General features: G+C 41.4%; 3 protein-coding genes and 1 non-coding gene across 5 annotated transcripts in view; 3 read left to right on the top strand and 1 right to left on the bottom strand.

Annotated features, from left to right (window-relative positions):
* The window catches only part of lrp13 (low-density lipoprotein receptor related-protein 13), a 10,490-nt gene extending 5,362 nt beyond the window's left edge, over window positions 1-5,128 (top strand). Inside the window, exons 10-21 of the mRNA XM_031849390.1 lie at window positions 1-127; window positions 238-421; window positions 511-712; window positions 989-1,153; window positions 1,445-1,645; window positions 1,761-2,310; window positions 2,443-2,562; window positions 2,876-2,986; window positions 3,126-3,359; window positions 3,447-3,831; window positions 4,844-4,943; window positions 5,037-5,128. The exon at window positions 1-127 is cut by the window's left edge and continues 86 nt beyond it. Of these exons, the coding sequence (XP_031705250.1) occupies window positions 1-127; window positions 238-421; window positions 511-712; window positions 989-1,153; window positions 1,445-1,645; window positions 1,761-2,310; window positions 2,443-2,562; window positions 2,876-2,986; window positions 3,126-3,359; window positions 3,447-3,831; window positions 4,844-4,943; window positions 5,037-5,060 (2,403 nt within the window). The 3' untranslated portion in view covers window positions 5,061-5,128. The remainder of the gene's footprint in view (window positions 128-237; window positions 422-510; window positions 713-988; window positions 1,154-1,444; window positions 1,646-1,760; window positions 2,311-2,442; window positions 2,563-2,875; window positions 2,987-3,125; window positions 3,360-3,446; window positions 3,832-4,843; window positions 4,944-5,036) is intronic.
* Window positions 5,129-8,270: 3,142 nt separating this feature from the next.
* On the bottom strand, window positions 8,271-12,383 carry rchy1 (ring finger and CHY zinc finger domain containing 1). Its single transcript, XM_031849356.1, has 9 exons — window positions 12,157-12,383; window positions 11,614-11,733; window positions 11,358-11,473; window positions 10,780-10,858; window positions 10,650-10,694; window positions 10,498-10,556; window positions 10,159-10,188; window positions 9,695-9,815; window positions 8,271-9,479 (listed from the first exon to the last, which is right to left on the bottom strand). Exons 1-9 carry the CDS (start codon window positions 12,331-12,333, stop codon window positions 9,252-9,254), a joined length of 975 nt encoding a protein of 324 aa, XP_031705216.1. The 5' UTR covers window positions 12,334-12,383; the 3' UTR covers window positions 8,271-9,251.
* A 1,466-nt stretch (window positions 12,384-13,849) lies between these two features.
* On the top strand, window positions 13,850-13,920 carry trnag-ccc (transfer RNA glycine (anticodon CCC)). Its single transcript has one exon. It is a non-coding gene; the product is annotated as a tRNA-Gly (tRNA).
* Window positions 13,921-14,299: 379 nt separating this feature from the next.
* LOC116384720 (nucleolysin TIA-1-like) overlaps window positions 14,300-20,000 on the top strand; it is an 8,735-nt gene continuing 3,034 nt past the window's right edge. The window contains exons 1-11 of one of the 2 annotated variants that reach the window (XM_031849645.1): window positions 14,307-14,534; window positions 15,293-15,389; window positions 15,625-15,723; window positions 17,068-17,122; window positions 17,634-17,721; window positions 17,980-18,055; window positions 18,146-18,254; window positions 18,351-18,446; window positions 18,836-18,920; window positions 19,168-19,306; window positions 19,774-19,928. In XM_031849645.1, coding sequence (XP_031705505.1) covers window positions 14,506-14,534; window positions 15,293-15,389; window positions 15,625-15,723; window positions 17,068-17,122; window positions 17,634-17,721; window positions 17,980-18,055; window positions 18,146-18,254; window positions 18,351-18,446; window positions 18,836-18,920; window positions 19,168-19,306; window positions 19,774-19,928 — 1,028 coding nt within the window. In that variant the 5' untranslated portion in view covers window positions 14,307-14,505. Of the gene's footprint in view, window positions 14,535-15,292; window positions 15,390-15,624; window positions 15,724-17,067; window positions 17,123-17,633; window positions 17,722-17,979; window positions 18,255-18,350; window positions 18,447-18,835; window positions 18,921-19,167; window positions 19,307-19,773; window positions 19,929-20,000 lie in introns of both variants that reach the window. The other variant, XM_031849644.1, reaches the window with a different exon arrangement.

Here is a 20,000-nt window from a genome sequence, read left to right as displayed (position 1 = left end):
GCGAAGAAGGCCATCCTCTCCCTGGACTACGACTGGAGGGAGCAGAGGGTCTTTTGGGTCAGTCTGGACACCGACGGCATCAAGTGGTCCTCGCTGGACCAGAAGACCACAGGAACTCTGATTAAAGGTCGGTGCAACACAAATGTTGTCTCGTATTGTAGGGGACATCGATGGAGGAATGCATAGTAATTGTTGTGAATAAGGATACTTAAGGCGTGCGACACCTTGTTTTCACAGGTGTCAGAGCTGATTCTATTGCTGTTGACTGGCTCGGGAGGAACCTGTACTGGATCGACGGCGAGAACAGTCAGATTGTTGCCGTCAGTCTGGCCACAGGCACTGTGAAGTCAGTGGGTCACAGTGTCATCCTGGATGAAGATCTGGATCAGCCTCGCTCTCTGGCACTGCTGCCACAAAAAGGGTCCGCATGACTTCATTTCATTCTCCTAACTCGTGTACAATGTTTGTAAAAAAAAAAAAAACAACATATTTTTTTTATGTTTCTACCAGGCTGATGTTCTGGACTGAGATCGGTAATATAGTGAAGATAGAGCGTGCTGGGATGGACGGGTCAGAGAGGACTGCAGTGGTGAACTCCAGTCTGGGCTGGCCAGGCGGTGTGGCTGTGGACACCATCTCTGAACGAGTCTACTGGACGGATGAAAGGCTGAGGGCGATTGGATCTGCTACACTGGATGGAGATGACATTCGGGTAAAACCTTTTGGAAGTGGGATGTTGTCTGGTTCTAATATTTGAAAGAATAGTTCTGAGTTTGGATGCAACCACTCAAACACATGTTTCAGGCTTTTAAAAATAAATTTAAACTCGACACTAAATCTACCAACAAAAGGTCCTCCTGCCCGCTATAATTAAAAGTACCCCACAATGGGCCCTTCATTAAAGTTTATACATTTTTTTTTTTGGATAAATTTCATCCAGAGACAAGTGAAATGCTTGAATAATAAATCTGTCTAATGTAATTTTCAGATTCTACAGATGAAAGAGACCACCAACCCATTCTCCCTGGCAGTGTTTAATGACATTCTCTACTGGTCTGATGCCAAGAAGCGAGTGGTGCTGGCTGCCAATAAAATATCTGGCAAAAACCACCAAGTTCTCCTGAAAAGACCCGGACAACCTTTTGCTGTGAAGGTGAGCAAAATCTTCAGAATTGAGTTAGAAATGGGGCTGCTACTGTACGACGGAGAAACTAACTAAATTTGGCTCACTTTTTGTGTGTGAAGTGCTTCCAGCAGTGATCCATACTGCCCACGCACAGCTGACTTTAAATGTTTGAAGTGTTTCATGTATGAAGAGAGACCAGTTTTGGGAAATTATAAAAAAATACCTGACTTTTGTTTGAAATGTACCATGTGCTAGATATAATTTATCAGCATGAATAGCATTATTAAAACACTTTCCTGTTCCCTGCTTGGTTTGCAGGTCATCCATCCATTGCTCCAGATGGGCATTGAGAATCAGTGTGAGAAGATGAGATGTTCCCACATGTGTGTGTTGGCCCCGGGACCCAAGGCTGTCTGCAAGTGTCCCACTGGACTCTTACTGGCTGAGGATGGTCTTGCCTGCTCCAGCCAGGTCAATTCAGCATACCTGCTGATGCTGTCTCCCTCTACTGTCACCCAGGTTTTTGTTATATAATAAAGCATAGTTGCACTAAGTCTACTTTGCTTTTAACTGAAGATGCTTTTTAAAGGAAAAGTTGGGTAATGCGTTACCACTCTCATATCTATACTCCAAGATCTACTTGCAGTCCCGACACACAGCAGCAGACCTGCAGGGCTGGCCTGAACACCTGGTCTTGCAGGTGCCCGGCGTCAATGAGGCAGCCATCATGGACTACAGCCTACGTGACCAGACCCTCTTGGTGACAGATGACGGCACAACTTCACTCAGCTCCTTCAAACTTAAGGGCTCTGACTTGTCCTCTCAGGGCCAGCTTCTAAAACTCTTTGGGAACACCATCACCGCCATGGCCCTGGACTGGGTAACGCATAATGTCTACTGGAGCAGCAACAAACAGCCCCGCCTGCAGGTGACCTCCATCCCCAGTGCACACACTGCTGTTCTCATAAAGGAAGGAATTGTTAGAGTGGAGTCCATCGCCCTCCACCCTCCCAGTGGACGAGTTTGTTTCACCAACCTGGGCCTGCAGGGTACAGACACAGTCGCTACGGTAGAGTGTGCCAACATGGACGGTGCCAGACGGAGTGTGGTGTGGAAGGATGCTGTCCAGCCCACATCTCTGGTCTTCTCCAGTAATGGGGATACGATTTACTGGGCTGACATGGGTAAGACTTTGTTTTTAACAAATTTTCAGTATAGTTGGTCAGTTTGTTTTCAAAATGTTTCGTGCTCTAAAAGTGTAAAAAAAGATACCATTTGTTTAGAAAAGCTGTAACATAGCTTGGATTCCTGCCCAGATCCTGGGACCATCGGCTGTGTCCAGCTTGATGGATCCGGATACAGAGAGTTGAAGGCCGGTGATGGCCTGACTGCTGTGGCTCTGAGTGATTATGCGCTGCTCTGGATGACTGTCAGTGGTAAGGGGCTCATATTGTATGTACTAAATGATATATTTTTAATGCTATGTTGTTTGTACTAACTACCAGGAGGTGTGGCTGTCCAAATAATAACTTTATCTGAAATTGTTTTTCATCTCTGCACATTTCTTTTTCTTCTAAAAATCCATAGCACAAGACATTAATAATTCCTGCATGATTTGTCTCAAAATACGCAACTGGCAACTCGTAGCTTTATCGTTTAGAAATCTATATTAAGATGTTTGACCATCCAGCGTGATGGAATGTTGTTACTACTCTAGCTACATTACTTTGTGTTGATGCTTTCCTTCAGACAAGACTCGGCTTTGGTACCGAGATGAGCAGCAGCAGCAAAACAAGTTGTGGTTTGAGGTCGACACAGAAGTAATCAGCTTAAAGGCGTTCAGCAAGTCCAGTCAGACTGGTACGTAAGAACTACACACTGTAGCGGTTTTGATGGCGGTTAAAAGGGTATTCCAAATGTGAGCGTACTGAGGTGGTTGTCGTCTAGTGCCAATCACAAACACCAGTTGATGGTCAATCTACTGACCTATTGTTCACAGGTTCAAACCAGTGCACGGAAAACAACGGCAACTGCCACCACTTATGCCTCGCCATCCCAAACGGACGGACATGCAGGTGTGCTCATGGCCAAACCCTTGTGAATGCCACCCACTGTGGCCCGGAGCAGCGCTGCCCAGATGGCGGCAGGCAGTGTCTGGATCAACTCTCATGCCAGCCTGTTGAGAAGTTCTGTAACGGTCACGTTGACTGCTATGACCACTCGGATGAGAACTGTGAGTCTTTATACTTGTTGCTTTTTAAAAAAAAAAAATGATTTTCTTAATCTAAAACCAACTCATGAGTTCTCTGTTGACATTTAGGTGTTGGTCTGAAGCTGTGGTCAGGAGTCGAGGTCCTTGCAACCACCCAGCTCAGCAGCTCCTCTCCTACTACTCCTCTGCCCACTGTAACTCTTTCTGAAGTCACTGGCCTGAACTCCACCCTGAATGCAACTAGTCTACTCAAGAACCTGGATGCCCAGCAGTGCAGCCAGAAACGCTGCAGTGGCAACGGACGCTGTATTGAAACCAATGGAGATGCTACATGCCAGTGTTCACTGGCCTACAGCGGTGACTCCTGTCAAGACAATCTCCTGAAGACCATGCAGGGTCCCATTATCTACAGCGCCGCGGGGCTCTGTGCAGGAGTGATGATCATTGCTGTGATGGCAGTCGTGGTTAAGCGTAAGAGGCGTGCCAACACAAGGTTCGTCTGATTACTAAGAAGAAACCTTCTAGTCACAAAATAAATGTATACAGTCTGCAGCTTGAGATTAAATTTCTCTAAAAGACATTCTTTTTTTTTTTTTTTAAAGTCCACAGCTCTCTGAGACTTTTATTCGCCAGGTTTGAGCTAACATGCTTGAGGTGTTGACACTTGCAGGTGTAAATCAGTTTACAATTTAACATTTGCTAATTGGTACTACACAGAGTACAGGTGAGGCTGAGGGAATGACTATAGACTTGCCAGTATTATGCCACGGCACAGATCTACTCGGCGAAAGGTGTGTGGGTTTTTTTTTTTTTTTTTTTTTATTTTTATTTTTATTTTTTTTTATTTTTTTTTATTTTTTTGGTACCACCTCAGTCGAGGATCCAAGCGAGCAGATGCAGAAGGTTGCGGTAAAACACTGAAAACTACTGATTGGTCAGAGAATCACTAGAATTGTCACTTGGCAACATGGGACATAATGAACATTTTCATATCGTAGCAGTTTCACGAGGAGTTATGGCAATTGGCTGAGAATCCCGCCTACATGGAAAACTAAATGCAGTGAAAGTGTGGCACTTGGTAATAAAGGTTGATTATTTTCTCATTGTACAACACAGGGTTGCACACTGAAATGCAGCTGTAGTCCCTTTTATGCTACATAAGAAATGTATTTGACAAATGGAACTTATGACAAAGTCGGTATGCTTCGTCCTCTGGGGAACATGAACATTTTTCCAACCTTGATAGCAATCCATCCAATAGTTGAGACGTTAGTCCGGATCAAAGTGGCGGACCGACTGACTTTACTATTTCCAGAGCTACGCTGCTGGCGTGGCTGAAATGAAGATGGCATCATGTGCCTGTTCCAATTTTAGGAATATTGATGTAAACCTTCAATGTGTCTCTACATTTGGAGTCTGTGCAGATTGGGTAAAATGTTTGCCCCAAATGGCAACAGTTGCCATTATATAGAGCACAGGACTACTTCTGTATTTCCTTCCTGCAGGAGAGCTAGCCTAGCAGCAATGAATGGCACCAGTATGACGGACCTGGAGAACAAAGCTGAGACCACACAAACTGCCCCACCAGAGTCTGACAAACCAGAGGTTGGCTTCCAAAAAAATTCCATGAACTAGAAGGTTCCCAATTTTGTTAGTTCTTGTGGGATGGCGGGCTGACTTTGCTTTCTTTCTTTGCAGGAAGTGGCATCTTCTGTGGAATGAGGTTGATTCTTGGGCAAGCAAAGTTTTAAATAAAAGGTTGCGTCTTGCACCGGCTCCTGTAAAGTCATTTCTGAATTGTTTACTGTCAGACCACCAATGTTGATATTTTGACAGATGGTAAAATAAAGTTAGTTCAGCCAAGGTGAACATCCCACTTGAGAAACATGCAGTAAGTATTGGCATGCTTGTGTTAGCATTTAGCTACTGCTGTACAGCCTCACAGAGCTGAAGTCTGGTTTTACTGATTTATTTTGATCAAGTGATGTGTGAGGATTAAGTTGGGTTTTTTCTATTATTATTCAGCTTAAACCCTACTTTGATACGAACATGCTACGCTTTTCACATCACTACATACATTTGACAAGTATTACTTTAAAGATTAACTTTTTTTAATTTTTTTTTTATTTTCTAAATGCGAAACATGTGATCGGCATATATAACATGCCCCATTGTTATAGATGGAGGGCATATAAAGTAATGGTTTAAAAAAATTCTCTTGAAAGTTGCTGTAATAAACTAATTTTGGGACATTTGACTGGATTCAAGAGGGTGTTTCTTTGGATGAATGGCATATTTGATTGCTGGAAGAAAAGCTATTGAATTACTTCAGACTGTATTCTGATAACATGTATTTAAAGTCTATACTGGTTTTTTTTCTTCCCATTGTTCATGCATCGTTTCGTTGTAGCTGCTGGAGGTGACGCTGGTTTTAACTATAAAGTGTTGTACTTTTCTATATGGACGAAATGTAATCTGAAGACATTTCGGTGTAATTTAAGTCTTAAAAACATTAATTTGCATAGTTGAAATATTTTAGCCTGTTTATCAACTTGTTTGAAAAACGTAAATCTGTATCATGAAAGAGGTTTTGACAATGGGATTCAGAAAGTTTTTAGAAAATACTTTGAAATGCACTTTGATTTGCATACAAATGTGTTGAACTATTCTTTCCACAATGGCAGATTTTAGTTTCACCTTTTATAGTAAAATACAGTCTTAAACTCAATTCCAGACTTAATAAGATCATCATGCATCATGTTTTTAGTATAATGAATAATCTGCAAAATAACTAGTCAGGTAAATGTGGAGATAAAAGCACAATATTCCCCTCTGAAATGCAGTAGATGCACAATGCCGTTGTATAGTGCTTATGGCTTATTTGTTTCAGCAAATACAGGAAAGAGCGATAGCATTTCTGAGGACTACATTTTGTGCTGACTTTATGGTGACTGTGATGTCTAAACCAGTGTGTAGCTCTACTATTCTGCTTCAACAACGAAAAAGCAATCTAAGAGGATTTGTGACAAATGTTAACTTTTTTTTTTTTTTTTTTTTACAAAAACAGCTTTTCTAAGTGAGGATTCATCAGAATCCAGTGAGCCAAATTCATCAGAGGAGATTGACGCTCATGTTGGGCCTTCACAGGAGCTACTGCCGCCAGCATCTACATAGACAGACATGCCGAATTCTATGGAGACTGACCCCCAGCTTCCCTCTGCAGACGCAGGGCCTTCTCCAGCCACGCTCAATACTTCAGCTCTATCAGACCCAGAGGATCCCCAAACCTCCGCTGACACAGACCCTTTACAGCTTATGCCAGATGATCCTTCACAAACTGCACTAGGCATGGACGTTTCTCAGGACATGCCTGATTCTGATCCTTCACAGGACTCTAACGCTGACACGGTGCACGTTCCACCAGATTCAGAGGGCTCACTCCACCCAGGGTGTACAGAAACGGATACAATCATAGCTGTTGGTGGCACAAATCAACCAGAAGTCACCGCATCCCTAAGATTCCCCCAGGGTGTCACTCCACCCTTTCCTCTACACATCATACCAACACCTCTACAATTCTCGATAGCCCCACCCCTGCCAATCGCAATGGGACCCGCCCTGACTGGTGTTCCCGTTTGTTTCACCTTCCAGTTCACGACCCCTGAGCCAGATCCACCAAGAGGAGACAGCATGTGATCCAACCAAAAAGATTTAGGCCCAATCCCAATGTCCCCCCCCAAACCCTGAACCCTCAAGGACTTACTGACGTCACCTGGTAAGTGTGTGAGAGACTATGAGGGCTTGAAATGGTGTTAATGGGAATGGGACAGCACTTCGCTGCAACATATGTTATGAAAACGACAAAAAATATGATGTATAGTTGTGTATTTATTTTATACTTTGTACTCCCTGATTTGAAAGTCTTCCAGGCTCTTTCCTCACAAGATGAGGTAATTTTATATAATCTATTTACTTGTTTTTGTCAAAACTGCTTCAATGAAAAAATCAAATATTTGATGAATAAATAAATATTCTGATTTCATGTTTATTTTTTGTTCCATCTTTAACCCTTAATGTTTCTGAATATGACAGGCTGAACACACGTGAGCTGTCCTTTGTTTACCTTTTTTTACGTCTCCATGCGTCCACTGGTTACCCCGTGTTTAACATCACATTGCAATGATTTGTGGGTAATTCCCTTAGGCCGCGGCACATGTTTTACAATATCAGTGGTGATTTATTTTAATAATAGTGCTCGTGTACCTGACTGCTACACAAACACAATTGAAACTGAATTCATATGAGCAGCTGAAAATTAAAATGTGATCAAATGTTCTTATCTGTAATTCAATGATCGGTTCAGAACACAATGGTGAATAATAGCTTCGTAAAATCATGTTTGTATTGCTGTCATTGTAAAATGTAACCAAGCAAGTAAAAACACAAAAAGCAATCAAAGGCCTGATGTCGCAGCAGCCACACTATAAATGGCAGTACTGTATGTATTGCCTGATATCAGACAGAATTGTCAACTCATTGCACTCTGTTTGCAGACTTGAACTCAGTGGAGTGGGCGGATTCAAAGGTGTACTGTGTGTATGTTATGAGAAGGAAACACTCAATAAATGTGTTGCAGTTGGATTTATGTCTATTATATCTTAACAAACAGGCAATACTTGGAACATATTTCCTATGCCACAGACCATACTGTTATCTTATTATCTGGCTTTTGAATATGAGCTGGTTCAAAGGCCCAATAACCATTTTATAAATTACAGGCACATTAACAGTCATTAATGAAGTGTTTCCCTCGTCAATGGAAAATTATTATTTCTAATATTTCTCCATTTATACTTCAGTTTTTGATAACAGAACTGATTCAAACAAGTAGATAACATGACGGGTGTAAAAGAAAAACAAGAAACCTGTCAATCATTTGGAGAGCAACAGACGAGGCAATGCTTTCGCTTGTATTTGGATTACAGCTTTAAACAACAATTTGATAGTCAATATGACACCTAAATCAAACTAAACCATATAATAATGAATAAGACCGGAACCCACTCTTAGTAATTATTAATATTATGGTTTAGTTTGATTCAGAATGATGCTGTCTGTTTATTTTTTTTGACTGAATGGGCATCTGAACAAAAAAGCAGCTAAATTAAAGAGTGCACTTTTCTAGATAGTTGAATGCATCTCCATATATATTTTAGTCGCCCTGTGTGTCAGTTCCACTTTTCACAAATCCGGAATTGTATTTGAATCCTATGCACCTGGTTTGTATTGCCATGCTGCCAGTATGACAGTTAACCTGCAGGCTTACTATGTCGCTAATCACCAACGTCTGCCTGAGGCGGATTTCTATTTGGGTCTGACAAACTTACAAATCTGGTACTAAGTATAGTTGTACAGGCAGATAAAGGACTGTGTGTATTCCAAGCTGACACACTTATGTGAACACTTACGTAGAACATTTAAATAGGATGTACAGTAGGATGACAGTCCCTGAACTTAACAGAAAACAATCACAATTGTTCTGATCCACCACCAGTAGTAGTTAACCTGCTCATTCTTTATCTTCATCATGGTGCCACACAGTGGCTCAGAGGTTAGACTGTCACCAGTAAGTCCCTCCGGGGTGGTCAGATGGACTATGACTCCAGATTGCCTGTAAGTGTGTGAATCCTGTGATAGCCTGATACACTTCACCTCACCCAGTGCATGCTGGGAAAGGTTCCAGCCCTGAAGAGGATAAGCAGATACAGAAAATAGATGGGATTGTTCTTGTAATATGTACAATCTAGGAATATTGGCTCAGTCAACTGTTACACTCAATGTAAGTTGGTCCAAGTAAGTGAACCAGCCAAACATCTAAAGTACAAATGTCAATGTTTAATCTGGCGTAAGCGATTAAGTTTGATCTTGCTGCTCTGGCTCCGTGTCTGTTTCTGCCTCATTCTGCTCAGCGTCCTGCTCTGGCTGCTGCTGCTGCTGCTGTTGTTGTTGTTGTTGTTGTTGAGGAGACTGCCGGATGAGTCCCCCATCCTGTGCAGTGTTGTAGGAGCCACAGCTGCTGCACTTCATCCCCAGCACGTGGAAAGGCACCGTGCAGTGGGCTTGGCAGTCGTTACATATAATCTACAATGAGGAAAAACAAAGGTAATGGATTACATGAAAAAGATAACCAAGTAGATGATTAATCACAACAATTACAAAGTCCCATCTCTATTGAATTGTACAAATTGGATTGAATGAAATGGAAACAAATGGGGATGTCATATCAGTAATTCAACACTTCTTATGACTAAATTCAAATAATAAATGTTGATTTGATCGTATTACTGAGGTCTTACTTTGACAGTTGCACCCTGGTATTCAGTGGGCATCGGTGACAGGGAAATCTCTTCGTCTATCTGATCCCAGTGGTCCTCCATCTTCCAGGCAGAGTGCATACACAGAGGACAGCGATACGCTCTTAAATAAATGAGAGAAAAACATTGCATTTAGTGGAAGCACTGTAGTTACCGGAGCACTGTGAATCCACACACGCATGCAGCAGGTCAGAGGTCAGCTTTTCCTCACACCGTCTGAATTTAACAAATAGTCAAATGTTCAGTGGGGGAAACCGACTTTGTGTTAGTTTCAGTCGGACTTTGGATGGAACCATCTTAAATAAGAAGACATGAAAACCAATGACTGATGCAGGACTCAATTGTTCGAGCAATGCATGAAACGTTTATGCCAAATAAATAATGTTAACGTGGAACAAGAACGTGTTTTACTCAACTATAGAATAACCAGGAATGATTACACATACCCTGTTCTGACCATGTCATCAAAGCAGGTCCTGCAGAGCATGTAAACAAACACGTTAATATTTAATAAACAGCTCTATATCAGAACACATCCTGAAATACGATTACTAAATAAATACAATATCTATTTAACGATGATATAGGACTAGAAAATATAATATTTAGATTCATTAGTCTACATCACCTACAATATTTGAATGCGTTTTACAGATACTATGATTTATTTTAAAATGTGGTTTATAGAGTAATCAATCTGGCCAATGTCATACATTTATGTATTTGTTTTCTGCAGTGTAATGAAAATTAGGATATATCCATATTGAGAGAATAATGAGTCATACCTGTGTAAAAGATGGCCGCATGGAAGAACGTGAGCTCTAATTCTGGACGTGTGAATATCCTGAACGCACAAGAGAAAATCATGTAAAATCCTAGAGAAGGTAATGAAACGCATAAACAAATCAACAGCCCGTCATCGAATATATTTCATTACCTCCATACACACTGGGCAGTTCTGCCTCGAAACGTTTTCAACACACTGAAACATAAAAGATGGATGTAAGTAACAGCAGTGAAGACACTCATTTGCTCATCACACAGACATAACACAGGCTAATAATCACCTTGTGGTTTCCCCGCAGATCCTGAGCTAAACACAGATTGCACTTCTCACAATGGAAATACTTCTCCCGGGGCCCAATCCTGTAGGGGTCCAAACACAACGTCACAGACGACAATTACCTCATGTATGAACGACATAACAACTGACGACGTAAAATATCAACGTGTTCAGTCGTATGGCAGATTTCTGCATCAGTTTATATTATCTTGAATAGGTAAACCAGCCATTTCAAAGAGATATAATATTATATATTACACACGTTGAATAATTCATAAATGAGACCAAATAATGCAATCAGGCTGAGATAACAGGCCCTTGCTTAGCCTAGCCTTTCATATTACATTCAATGTTATCAGTAGACTACAATTATCTGAACCAAAGAACATTCAGGCCTCGTCATGTGGATCAAAGTTAAACTAAATTTCAAATAAAAGACTGGGTTTCACCTTGAGGCATTTGTACTTTTATTCCCCAAATACCCAGATCACTGTTAGTGTCTTCTATTTAGGCTATATCCTAAAAACAGATTTGTAACAGAGTGACAAGTGTTTACGATGTATAAACTCTGCTAGTGCTCACCTGCATATTCCACAGGGCTGACAGTGGTACTGCTTCTTATCCTTATCGAACAAGTGGCAAATGTCACAGTAGTACTCCCCAAACTGCTCATGACACTGCTGGCAAGTCTGCTGGGCCTACAAGAGCGACATCTTTCATTTGTACCATTCTTTTAACCACTACATAGACGAAAACAACATGAAAACCAAAGGGAAACAAGTGACTTTTAACATCACTTAGTGGTACAGCTACAGCTGACGTTGGAGTTGTTCTTTACCTGCTGCACTGTCTGACACTCAGAGCACTGCACCTCTCTGACTTTGAATCTATCCATCTGGTGGTTCTCCTCTGCATCATGGCACAGCCGACACACGTACAGTTTACCACAGCAAGGCGCCTGCAGTGCACATAAACATGTGTGAAATAGTCTCATCACAGCTCGACAACAACATGCATCTGCTGCAACAACACTGGAAGTTAAAAGAAAGGTTTGACATAGTCAGTGATAAGCTAAGTAATGACATAATGGTACTCACTAAACTCTAAAGCGCTCACTATTTCCATAATATCAACATATAATAAAGGTATGAGACACTAACTAAAATGTCATAACCATTCAGCTGCCGTGTTACAACACCAGCTAGTGTTTTAGTAACCACGTTAACTAACGCTAGTAGGCTAGCTATGCTAGCTGTGAGTGGTTATACAGAGTTAAACAGAAGCACTATTCGTTGTAGCAGTCACAGTGAGGCAACATTAACATGACTCCATCATGCATGTAGGGAACATATATACGATACATTTCAAAAAGTTAACTCACTTTCAATAAGCAGCTGCGTACATAATGCTCGCAACCGGCAGGGGAAGCCATGTTTCCTCCAGAAAAACTGACTCTTCGGGTACATCCCAAGACTCTTAATTGCATCCCCGTTTCCCTCACTTGGGTCCTTTCCTTGCGTCTTAGTCCCTCCCACCACGGATGCATGGAGGAAACCATGCGAGGAGAGAGGAACGAGGAAATGTCTTTTAAGAGACACGAGGCGTCCTTTCCTCAGTTGTGTCACGTGAAGCGACGTCTGTTTCTGATGACGGAGGTTCAGCTGTCAGTCGGCTGGAGAGACTTTTGACAAGTTTGTGTGTGTTCACATGATCACTGTACTTAATAACAGTAACTAATAATACTAATAACTAATAAATACACACAGTAATCACCACTGTAGAGGTGTTTCTCTCTGTAGTCTGTTGTCCTGTGTTCTGTTTATAAGCGCAGGATCCATTTCTACCGGCGGAATGCGATCGTCTTATTTATGAATTATTTGCGTCTGTACGTTTTGAAATTCAGATTATGACGTCATTATTAAATAACCCAGAATATGATTATTGTTTCTCTTAAATGATAAAACTCATCAAACCCGACAATCAGGAATGAACAGCCTCACGTGACTGAATGAAACGATGATAAATGATGTAAAAAGTGTTTCTTATTTAAACTTATTTAAATATATATATATATATATTTAAACTTATTTAAATATATATATATATATATTTAAATAAGTGTTTCGTCTCTCCAGTTCCCTCTGACTTTAATTGTTTCCATAATAAAAGTTCAGATCATGAAAACACAAATCTTTGTGGTCCTTTTGTTGTTCAGTCTACAATGAACATTTATTTAAACCAGATGTTGAATCAGAAAACGAATCAAATATAAAGCTTGAGTTTATTCTGTGATCCGTCTTCACTGTTTACATGTTGAAAAAAATCTCATCAGTCCGATCGGCTGCAGCGTCCAATCACATGACTGATGAACAGTGAGGGAGCGTGTCGGCCGTTAAAAGACTTCCTGGAAGTCTGTTCTCGTGGGTCCTCGCTCATGGCTCCTCGGAGATCCCTCCTCTCTCCTCGATCCTCTCTCCTCAGAGCTAAATAAGAGCTTTGGGACGGCCGTCAATATGGCAGCGCAGAACAACTTCCGGTTCAAGCGAGGATCGAGGAGTGAGGAAATGAGAATTAAGAGACTTGGGATGTACCCTTCTTCTTCTTCGAGTGCAATGGCGAGACTGGCCTTTTTTCTTCTTCTTCGTCTTCTTTTTTTCTTTTTTCTTTTAGACAGAGCAGTGCTGCCCTCCTCCGTTTGAGAATCATAGGTGATGAATGGATTTTTAGATGCATTCTGAACCTATGATCCTGCAACATTAGCTAAAACCGTTATATTATTATCTTTATTGGTTGTGCATTAATTAATACATTCCTGTGACATGCCAGTGGCTCCTTTCCTCTGTAACATTTTCGGATTTTAAAATAATTAAATAATTTTCAAATAATTTGAACTCTTTAGTAGAAAGGATCATTTCATTGTAATGCTTTTTTTTTTTTTTTTAACATTTGCGCTAATTTTGAGTTCCCTCACCTTTGATGCACCACAGTCATCAATGTTTTACACTCTTTTCTACTTCTGCCTCGTTAACTGTTGATCTATATCTTGTATATTGCTCCCTTCACTCGTTGTGGCTGCGCCGCTGGTGTAGTGGTATCATGCAAGATTCCCATTCTTGCGACCCGGGTTCGATTCCCGGGCGGCGCACGCTTTTTGCTTTGGCAACTAATATTGAAAAATAAATTGCTAAAATGTGGCAATGATGAACTGTAGCAAATAACTCCCATGTTGGAATCACCTACCGTACACGGTACGTTATTGTGTAACTTGCTGGGTTAACGGTGCGTTTCACAAATGTTTCCAGTTGTAATTTCTTTACGTTTTTGCATCACGGTTGATTAAGCTATGACCACAAATAGGATAATTGGGAAAAGCATTCTACGCTGTTATGCAAAGCTACAAAACTCGGTGTGTTTTGTAGCTTCTGCCATAAAAACGTAGAGGCACATCTTCGTGTGTGTGTGTGTGTGGCAGAAAGAGCGCTTGATTTTGGCTTCATTTCAGCGCGCAGGTTGACGCTGCTGACGCCGCTCCTCCGCCATCTTCAACTTCCTATTGTTTGCATCAGACTGAGGCTGTCTGCGGTGTGTGTGCGAGAGCAGAGTCGGCCACCGATTTATCATTAAATAGTAGATTAATAGCCTTTTACGTTCACGGTCGCTCAAGTTCAGCACAAACCATTTGTATGTCATTGGATTAAAGAAGCTCTCAGGACGCGACCACTAAACCTTGATGATGGAGGACGATCAACCCAGAACCTTGTGAGTAACAGCGGCGCCGTCTATGTCCTGGAGTGGGAAGGCTCGGTGTAACTACTGTCCGAAATGTTTCCACGTTGTTGTTTCAATTAAAAACTATAACATCCTCTCATTTTGTCACAAATTAACATTTAATTCGTGATATCTTAGCATGGGGGAAAACAGCAACGTTTGTAAATACAGTACACATGTTGGATTTTTAGCGTGAAGTTGTTTGATTTACTCGTATAAATAGACGGAACCTGAAAATGAAACTGAATGGCTAGCTAATGCTAGTTATCATTAGCCAAAGAACCCAAACTCAGCTAGCCGGTCGCTTCTTTCACAATGAACGCGTTTTTATTGTATGATTATACTTCTCCACTACAATATTCGTGTTTTATTAGCAACAGGCATGCGTTAGCCAGACCCTCGCAGAGTGGATGTAATTTGAGTGCCGTCTGTTGCCAACCCCAGCTAGCATGAGGCCCTCATGAACCGGCTATCTGTAGCTAGCTTTAGCTAGCTGGTAGACGAGCCACGTCAACGCTCGGAGAGAGACGGCCCGGGACAGCTCGTGTTAGACCGGCCACACTCGAGTTATCTGTGTGGGATTGAGACCATCCCCAATAATATTTAGTCCACCATCATTGTTTTTATGCTAATTTTAGGAATTGTTGTGGGTTGTAGCTAGCCCGGTTAACTAGCCTTTGTTTGCTTGCTACTTCCTGTTTGACAAAGACTCTATACCCCCTCCTCCCCTCATCTCTCCTTGTTTGCAGGTATGTGGGGAATCTGTCCAGGGATGTCACTGAGCCCCTCATCCTGCAGGTCTTCACACAGATAGGACCTTGCAAGAGCTGTAAAATGATAGTGGATGTGAGTGTTATCCTCTCTGGTGTATATTGTTTCACTCAACAGTGGCCTGAGAGGTGGTGGTGCTGCTTGTGAAATTCTCAATCTACATTATGTGCATGAAATTGATTTTGTTCTCCCAGTCTATTATATCAGGCCTGACACTCCAAACTACAGTGGGTGGCTCTTGTCATCTGTAGTGATTAAATTGTCCCCCTTTGCTGTGGATTCAATATCAGTCTTGTTCTTCCATTGACAGACTGCTGGAAATGATCCGTACTGCTTTGTGGAGTTCTATGACCACAGGCATGCCGCTGCCTCACTGGCAGCCATGAATGGAAGGAAAATAATGGGTAAGGTAAGCTATCGTGTCTACAGGGTGAGTGGGGACGGGCGGTCTTTGGTAATGGGCTGTGTGCCTTCTAAATATAAAAAAAACTACTAGTTGACTGCTAGTATTTATAATCCATTAATTAGTTCGATTAGATACTTCATGTTTCCAGCCGGAGATTAGATTAGTTTTCTTACTGTGAAGGGGAAGTTGCTGGAGCCAGGGTCTAAATCAGATCTTGAACATGTTGGGGCATCACTACTGCCAGGAAGCTATCTCTATTTTGGTAAAATAGGATCTCTTAAAACATATGATGCTGTGGCGTTAGGGCTGGAAGATTTTATCATCGTGTGGCTTGAGTGTTTTAAGCAAAGTAAGGTTTGGCAAGAAAAAAAAAAAAAACACTGACAAAGTTGATTTGTGCTAATACAGTGATCTACTAAACAAGCCAGTGCTGTTCTGTCCATTAAAGTCTTCAAGACCATGTAAGCTACATTGGAAAGATAGCAAAACAAAAAGTCTGGGAGCAGCTGGATGATGTCGGGTTATCTAGAACAATAGAGCAAACTATTAAAATATCATTTTTAATTAAAATGTTGGCACTTTGCATAAAGTGCTGCGCCCGGTTAAAGCATGCATTCCCCCAGATAACAAGCTGCAGTTAAAAACATCGCCCCTGATCCTCTAAAGTGTGGCATTATTTCAGACAATGTGGTGCTTTGTGAACTCACAACAGTACAACGGCTCTGCAGAACACTTCAGAAAGCCAAACCAGCACTGTTCTGTTTACTTAAACAGCCATTCATAAGTAAGAAAATGACTTAAACTGACATTACAATTTACGTTATTTTAGAATTATTAGACTAATCAAAAATATATTCATTCGATTAATGGATTAGGTGCAGACCTACAGGGCTGAAGTGAGCAACCGCTCTAAGTGAGATGCGTTTCATTGACAACTACGGCAGAAGAGATTTGTAACTTTCACTAATATCTACATTTGTTGTTGTCTTATGACTCCCATTGTGGTGTTTAAACATTAAATCAACACCCACTTCATATCATATCATGGTTGTTTTTTGATTTGCTAAGTTTCCCGCATCCAGTTATAAAATCTTTGTGGGAGGCCAGTTGTAGTTTGTTTTCTGATTGAAGATTTGAGACGAGATTAATTTTCTTGTCACTAAATATACACAAGACAGAAGTGAGTGATAAGGCACCATATCTCACTAAAATAAATTAAAAACATTTTTAAAGTATATTTTAAATAACTTTAAGTCATATACTCTTATAGTGGAGGTATCCAGGTTTTAATGTAAGTGGTGTAAACATACCCCACCTGGCCTGTTCTTTCTCTGCCCCAATCTACAGGAGGTCAAAGTCAACTGGGCCACGACGCCAACCAGCCAGAAAAAAGACACAAGTAGTAAGTACGAGTGCTTGTCAGTGGGGCTAATACTTCTTCATGGAGAAATCTACACAGAAATTATATTTTTTACATGTTTTTTAGTTCTCTCCCAAAGTTCTGTGTTTTTGCGATTCAAGCACATTGTGTCACCAGAAAGTGTCAAATTTCTGTTGCTAATAAGATATTCAGAATCTTTGTGAAGATCAATTCATTTGATGTAACAAAGCATCTCACTGTTCTTTCATCAAAGAAAGTGATTCAGTTATAAAACAAAACATTCCATATTTTTGTAAAATGAAGTGCTCTGAATGTTTTATAAGTGATGTTAATGAATTGGAAAACATTTTTATTGCATATTCTTTCATATTTTTATTGTCTTTTATCCACTTGTCTGGAATGCGGCCTTTTGTCCTCAGCCTGTTGACTAACAGTGACTATAATGAGCAGGAGGTCACAATACTGGAAGAAAGTACTAGATTGTGTATTGTAACATACTCTATGTCTAAGCGGTGTCTCCCCCCCCTCATAGATCACTTTCACGTCTTCGTTGGAGACCTCAGCCCAGAAATAACTACAGAAGACGTCAAAGCTGCCTTCGGTCCATTTGGCAGGATATCGTAAGTATCAGGATTTATTGACAATGATGATTAAATCAACGCTTAACGGAAGAAAATGAACAAGAAGTGGTATTATTCTCTGTTCCTCATACTTTAAAAAGTAAGAAATATTGGGTAATAAAATACATGGAGGGTGGGGGAATTTCAATTGAAGAGCTTTTACTTTTAAACCATTATTGTTTTAGATTTCCAGTTCTGTCAAGCTCTGTGTTGCGCTGCATGTTTTTAATGTACTCCTGCTGATGTGTTTGTCCACAGAGATGCTCGTGTTGTGAAAGATATGGCTACAGGGAAATCTAAAGGCTACGGCTTTGTGTCTTTCTTCAACAAATGGGTTAGTACAGAGACGTCACTCACCACATTTTCCGTACTGCATCGTCGCGTCAGATCTCGTTGGATTAACGATTCCCTTTCCCTGTTCCAGGACGCAGAGAACGCCATTCAGCAGATGGGTGGTCAGTGGTTAGGAGGCAGACAGATTCGAACTAACTGGGCCACAAGAAAGCCCCCCGCCCCAAAGACCACCTATGAAAGTGCGTAGTCGTGATGGAAGTGCACGTTTTGCTTGTTTACACGGGATGTTGGGTTCATGTTTTAACAGTAGAAATGTCTCTTGTCTCCTCTGGCAGGTAACTCCAAGCACCTATCCTTTGATGAAGTAGTGAGTCAGTCCAGCCCCAGTAACTGCACTGTGTATTGTGGCGGCGTCAGCACAGGACTGACAGGTAATGAATACTATTAGAAGTACCATCAGTATGATGATAACAGTGGTAGTATCGGGTATAACACGCTGGCAACACAGACGATACTCGGGAGCAGGATTCATTTATTGGGGATTTTAGTCTTTTCAGAGGAATTGTTGATAAAGTAATGCCTGTGTCAGCTAAAATGTTGTCAATATTCTGCTCAGAGGGGTAATTTTAAAGCTCTGTGGTGTCATCAGCAAAATGGTGACTGGCCTATGAATTTAATTTACAATCACCAAGAGACTCGTACCTGAGGATGTTAGTATGCAACATTTCTAAAGCAGCATATGTTTTTTTTTTTTTTTATCACGACACATCAATCCACATGGAAATTAAATCTAATGTTCCCTTTCTGTTTGTTCCTTCAGAGCAACTGATGAGACAGACCTTCTCTCCCTTTGGACAAATCATGGAAATCAGAGTTTTCCCAGACAAAGGCTATTCGTTTGTGAGGTATGTGGACATTTCATATTTACTTCCCTTTTTACTTCAAAGTGTGGCGCACAGGCTCCTGCTCCTGGTCCTCGGCAGTCTGGGGTCCTGCAGACTCTTATTCTAGCCATTTAATGGAGGACTGCAGCTTTGTATGTAGGGAGAATATATTTCACTACAAGGATGGAGACAAAACATGCAGTGCTCTAGATCATGAGGACCTTGATGGAGAACTCCTTGGTCTCTTTCTCCCTCTGTTTCTGTCCAGGTTTAACTCTCATGAGTCAGCAGCCCATGCCATTGTGTCAGTGAACGGCACCTCAATAGAGGGCCATATAGTCAAATGCTATTGGGGTAAAGAGACTCCGGACATGATGAACCCGATGCAGCAGATGCCTCTGCCCCAGGTAAGGATGCACATACTGTACATATTGTTTAAAGAAAGCCACTAGTTGCTGTCCTAGTAGAAGCTCATAGAACAACATAAGCAGGAGATAACATCTGGAAGGTAGTGCTGCCGTGTATCCCGAGTCTGTATTACGAATAACATCAGTCGATTTGAAACCCAGGAAGTGTTGAACTACATAATTACAAGGAAGGTGAAGCATGCCTCCTTAATTTAATGTTGAAGGGAGATTTGAGCTTCACATGAAGCAGGCTGTAACTATTCAAGTGCAAGAAAATAGGGCATGAATTTTGAACATCAAACTAATCGTTAGATTGCATTTATAGTTAACAAAAGAAAACCTTCTGTCAGCTTACCTGGGGCCCTCTAGCAGTTTTTAATAATTGCAGAGGTTGTCTGTGATCTTATTACTGTGTTAATCTATTAATGTCCATAATTTGTCAAAGTAAATATTGTTGTGCTCTACAGCAGAACAAGATGAGCTTCCCTGCGGCAGCCCAGCCCTACGGCCAGTGGGGCCAGTGGTACGGCAATGGGCCCCAGATCAGCCAGTATGTCCCGAACGGGTGGCAGGTCCCCACCTACGGTGTCTACGGCCAGGCTTGGAACCAGCAGGGCTTCAAGTAAGTAGCACGGTGTGAACAGTGCTCCCCTTCACCGCCTCCTTCTACTCCAGCGCTACCAGTGCTCTCTTC

Source organism: Anarrhichthys ocellatus, unplaced genomic scaffold (assembly GCF_004355925.1).
Source record: "Anarrhichthys ocellatus isolate YVR2014 unplaced genomic scaffold, GSC_Weel_1.0 scaffold9, whole genome shotgun sequence".
Taxonomy (NCBI): domain Eukaryota; kingdom Metazoa; phylum Chordata; class Actinopteri; order Perciformes; family Anarhichadidae; genus Anarrhichthys; species Anarrhichthys ocellatus.
This window is presented reverse-complemented; position numbering and strand designations above follow the sequence as displayed.

Coding starts and splice junctions, on each gene's coding strand:
- rchy1 (XM_031849356.1), bottom strand. CDS start 12,333: ATGGTTTCCTCCATGCATCCGTGGTGGGAGGGACTAAGACGCAAGGAA. Junction 11,734..12,156: donor TACGCAGCTGCTTATTGAAA/GTGAGTTAACTT, acceptor TGTGCACTGCAG/GCGCCTTGCTGTGGTAAACT. Junction 10,557..10,649: donor ACTGCCCAGTGTGTATGGAG/GTAATGAAATAT, acceptor TTGTGCGTTCAG/GATATTCACACGTCCAGAAT.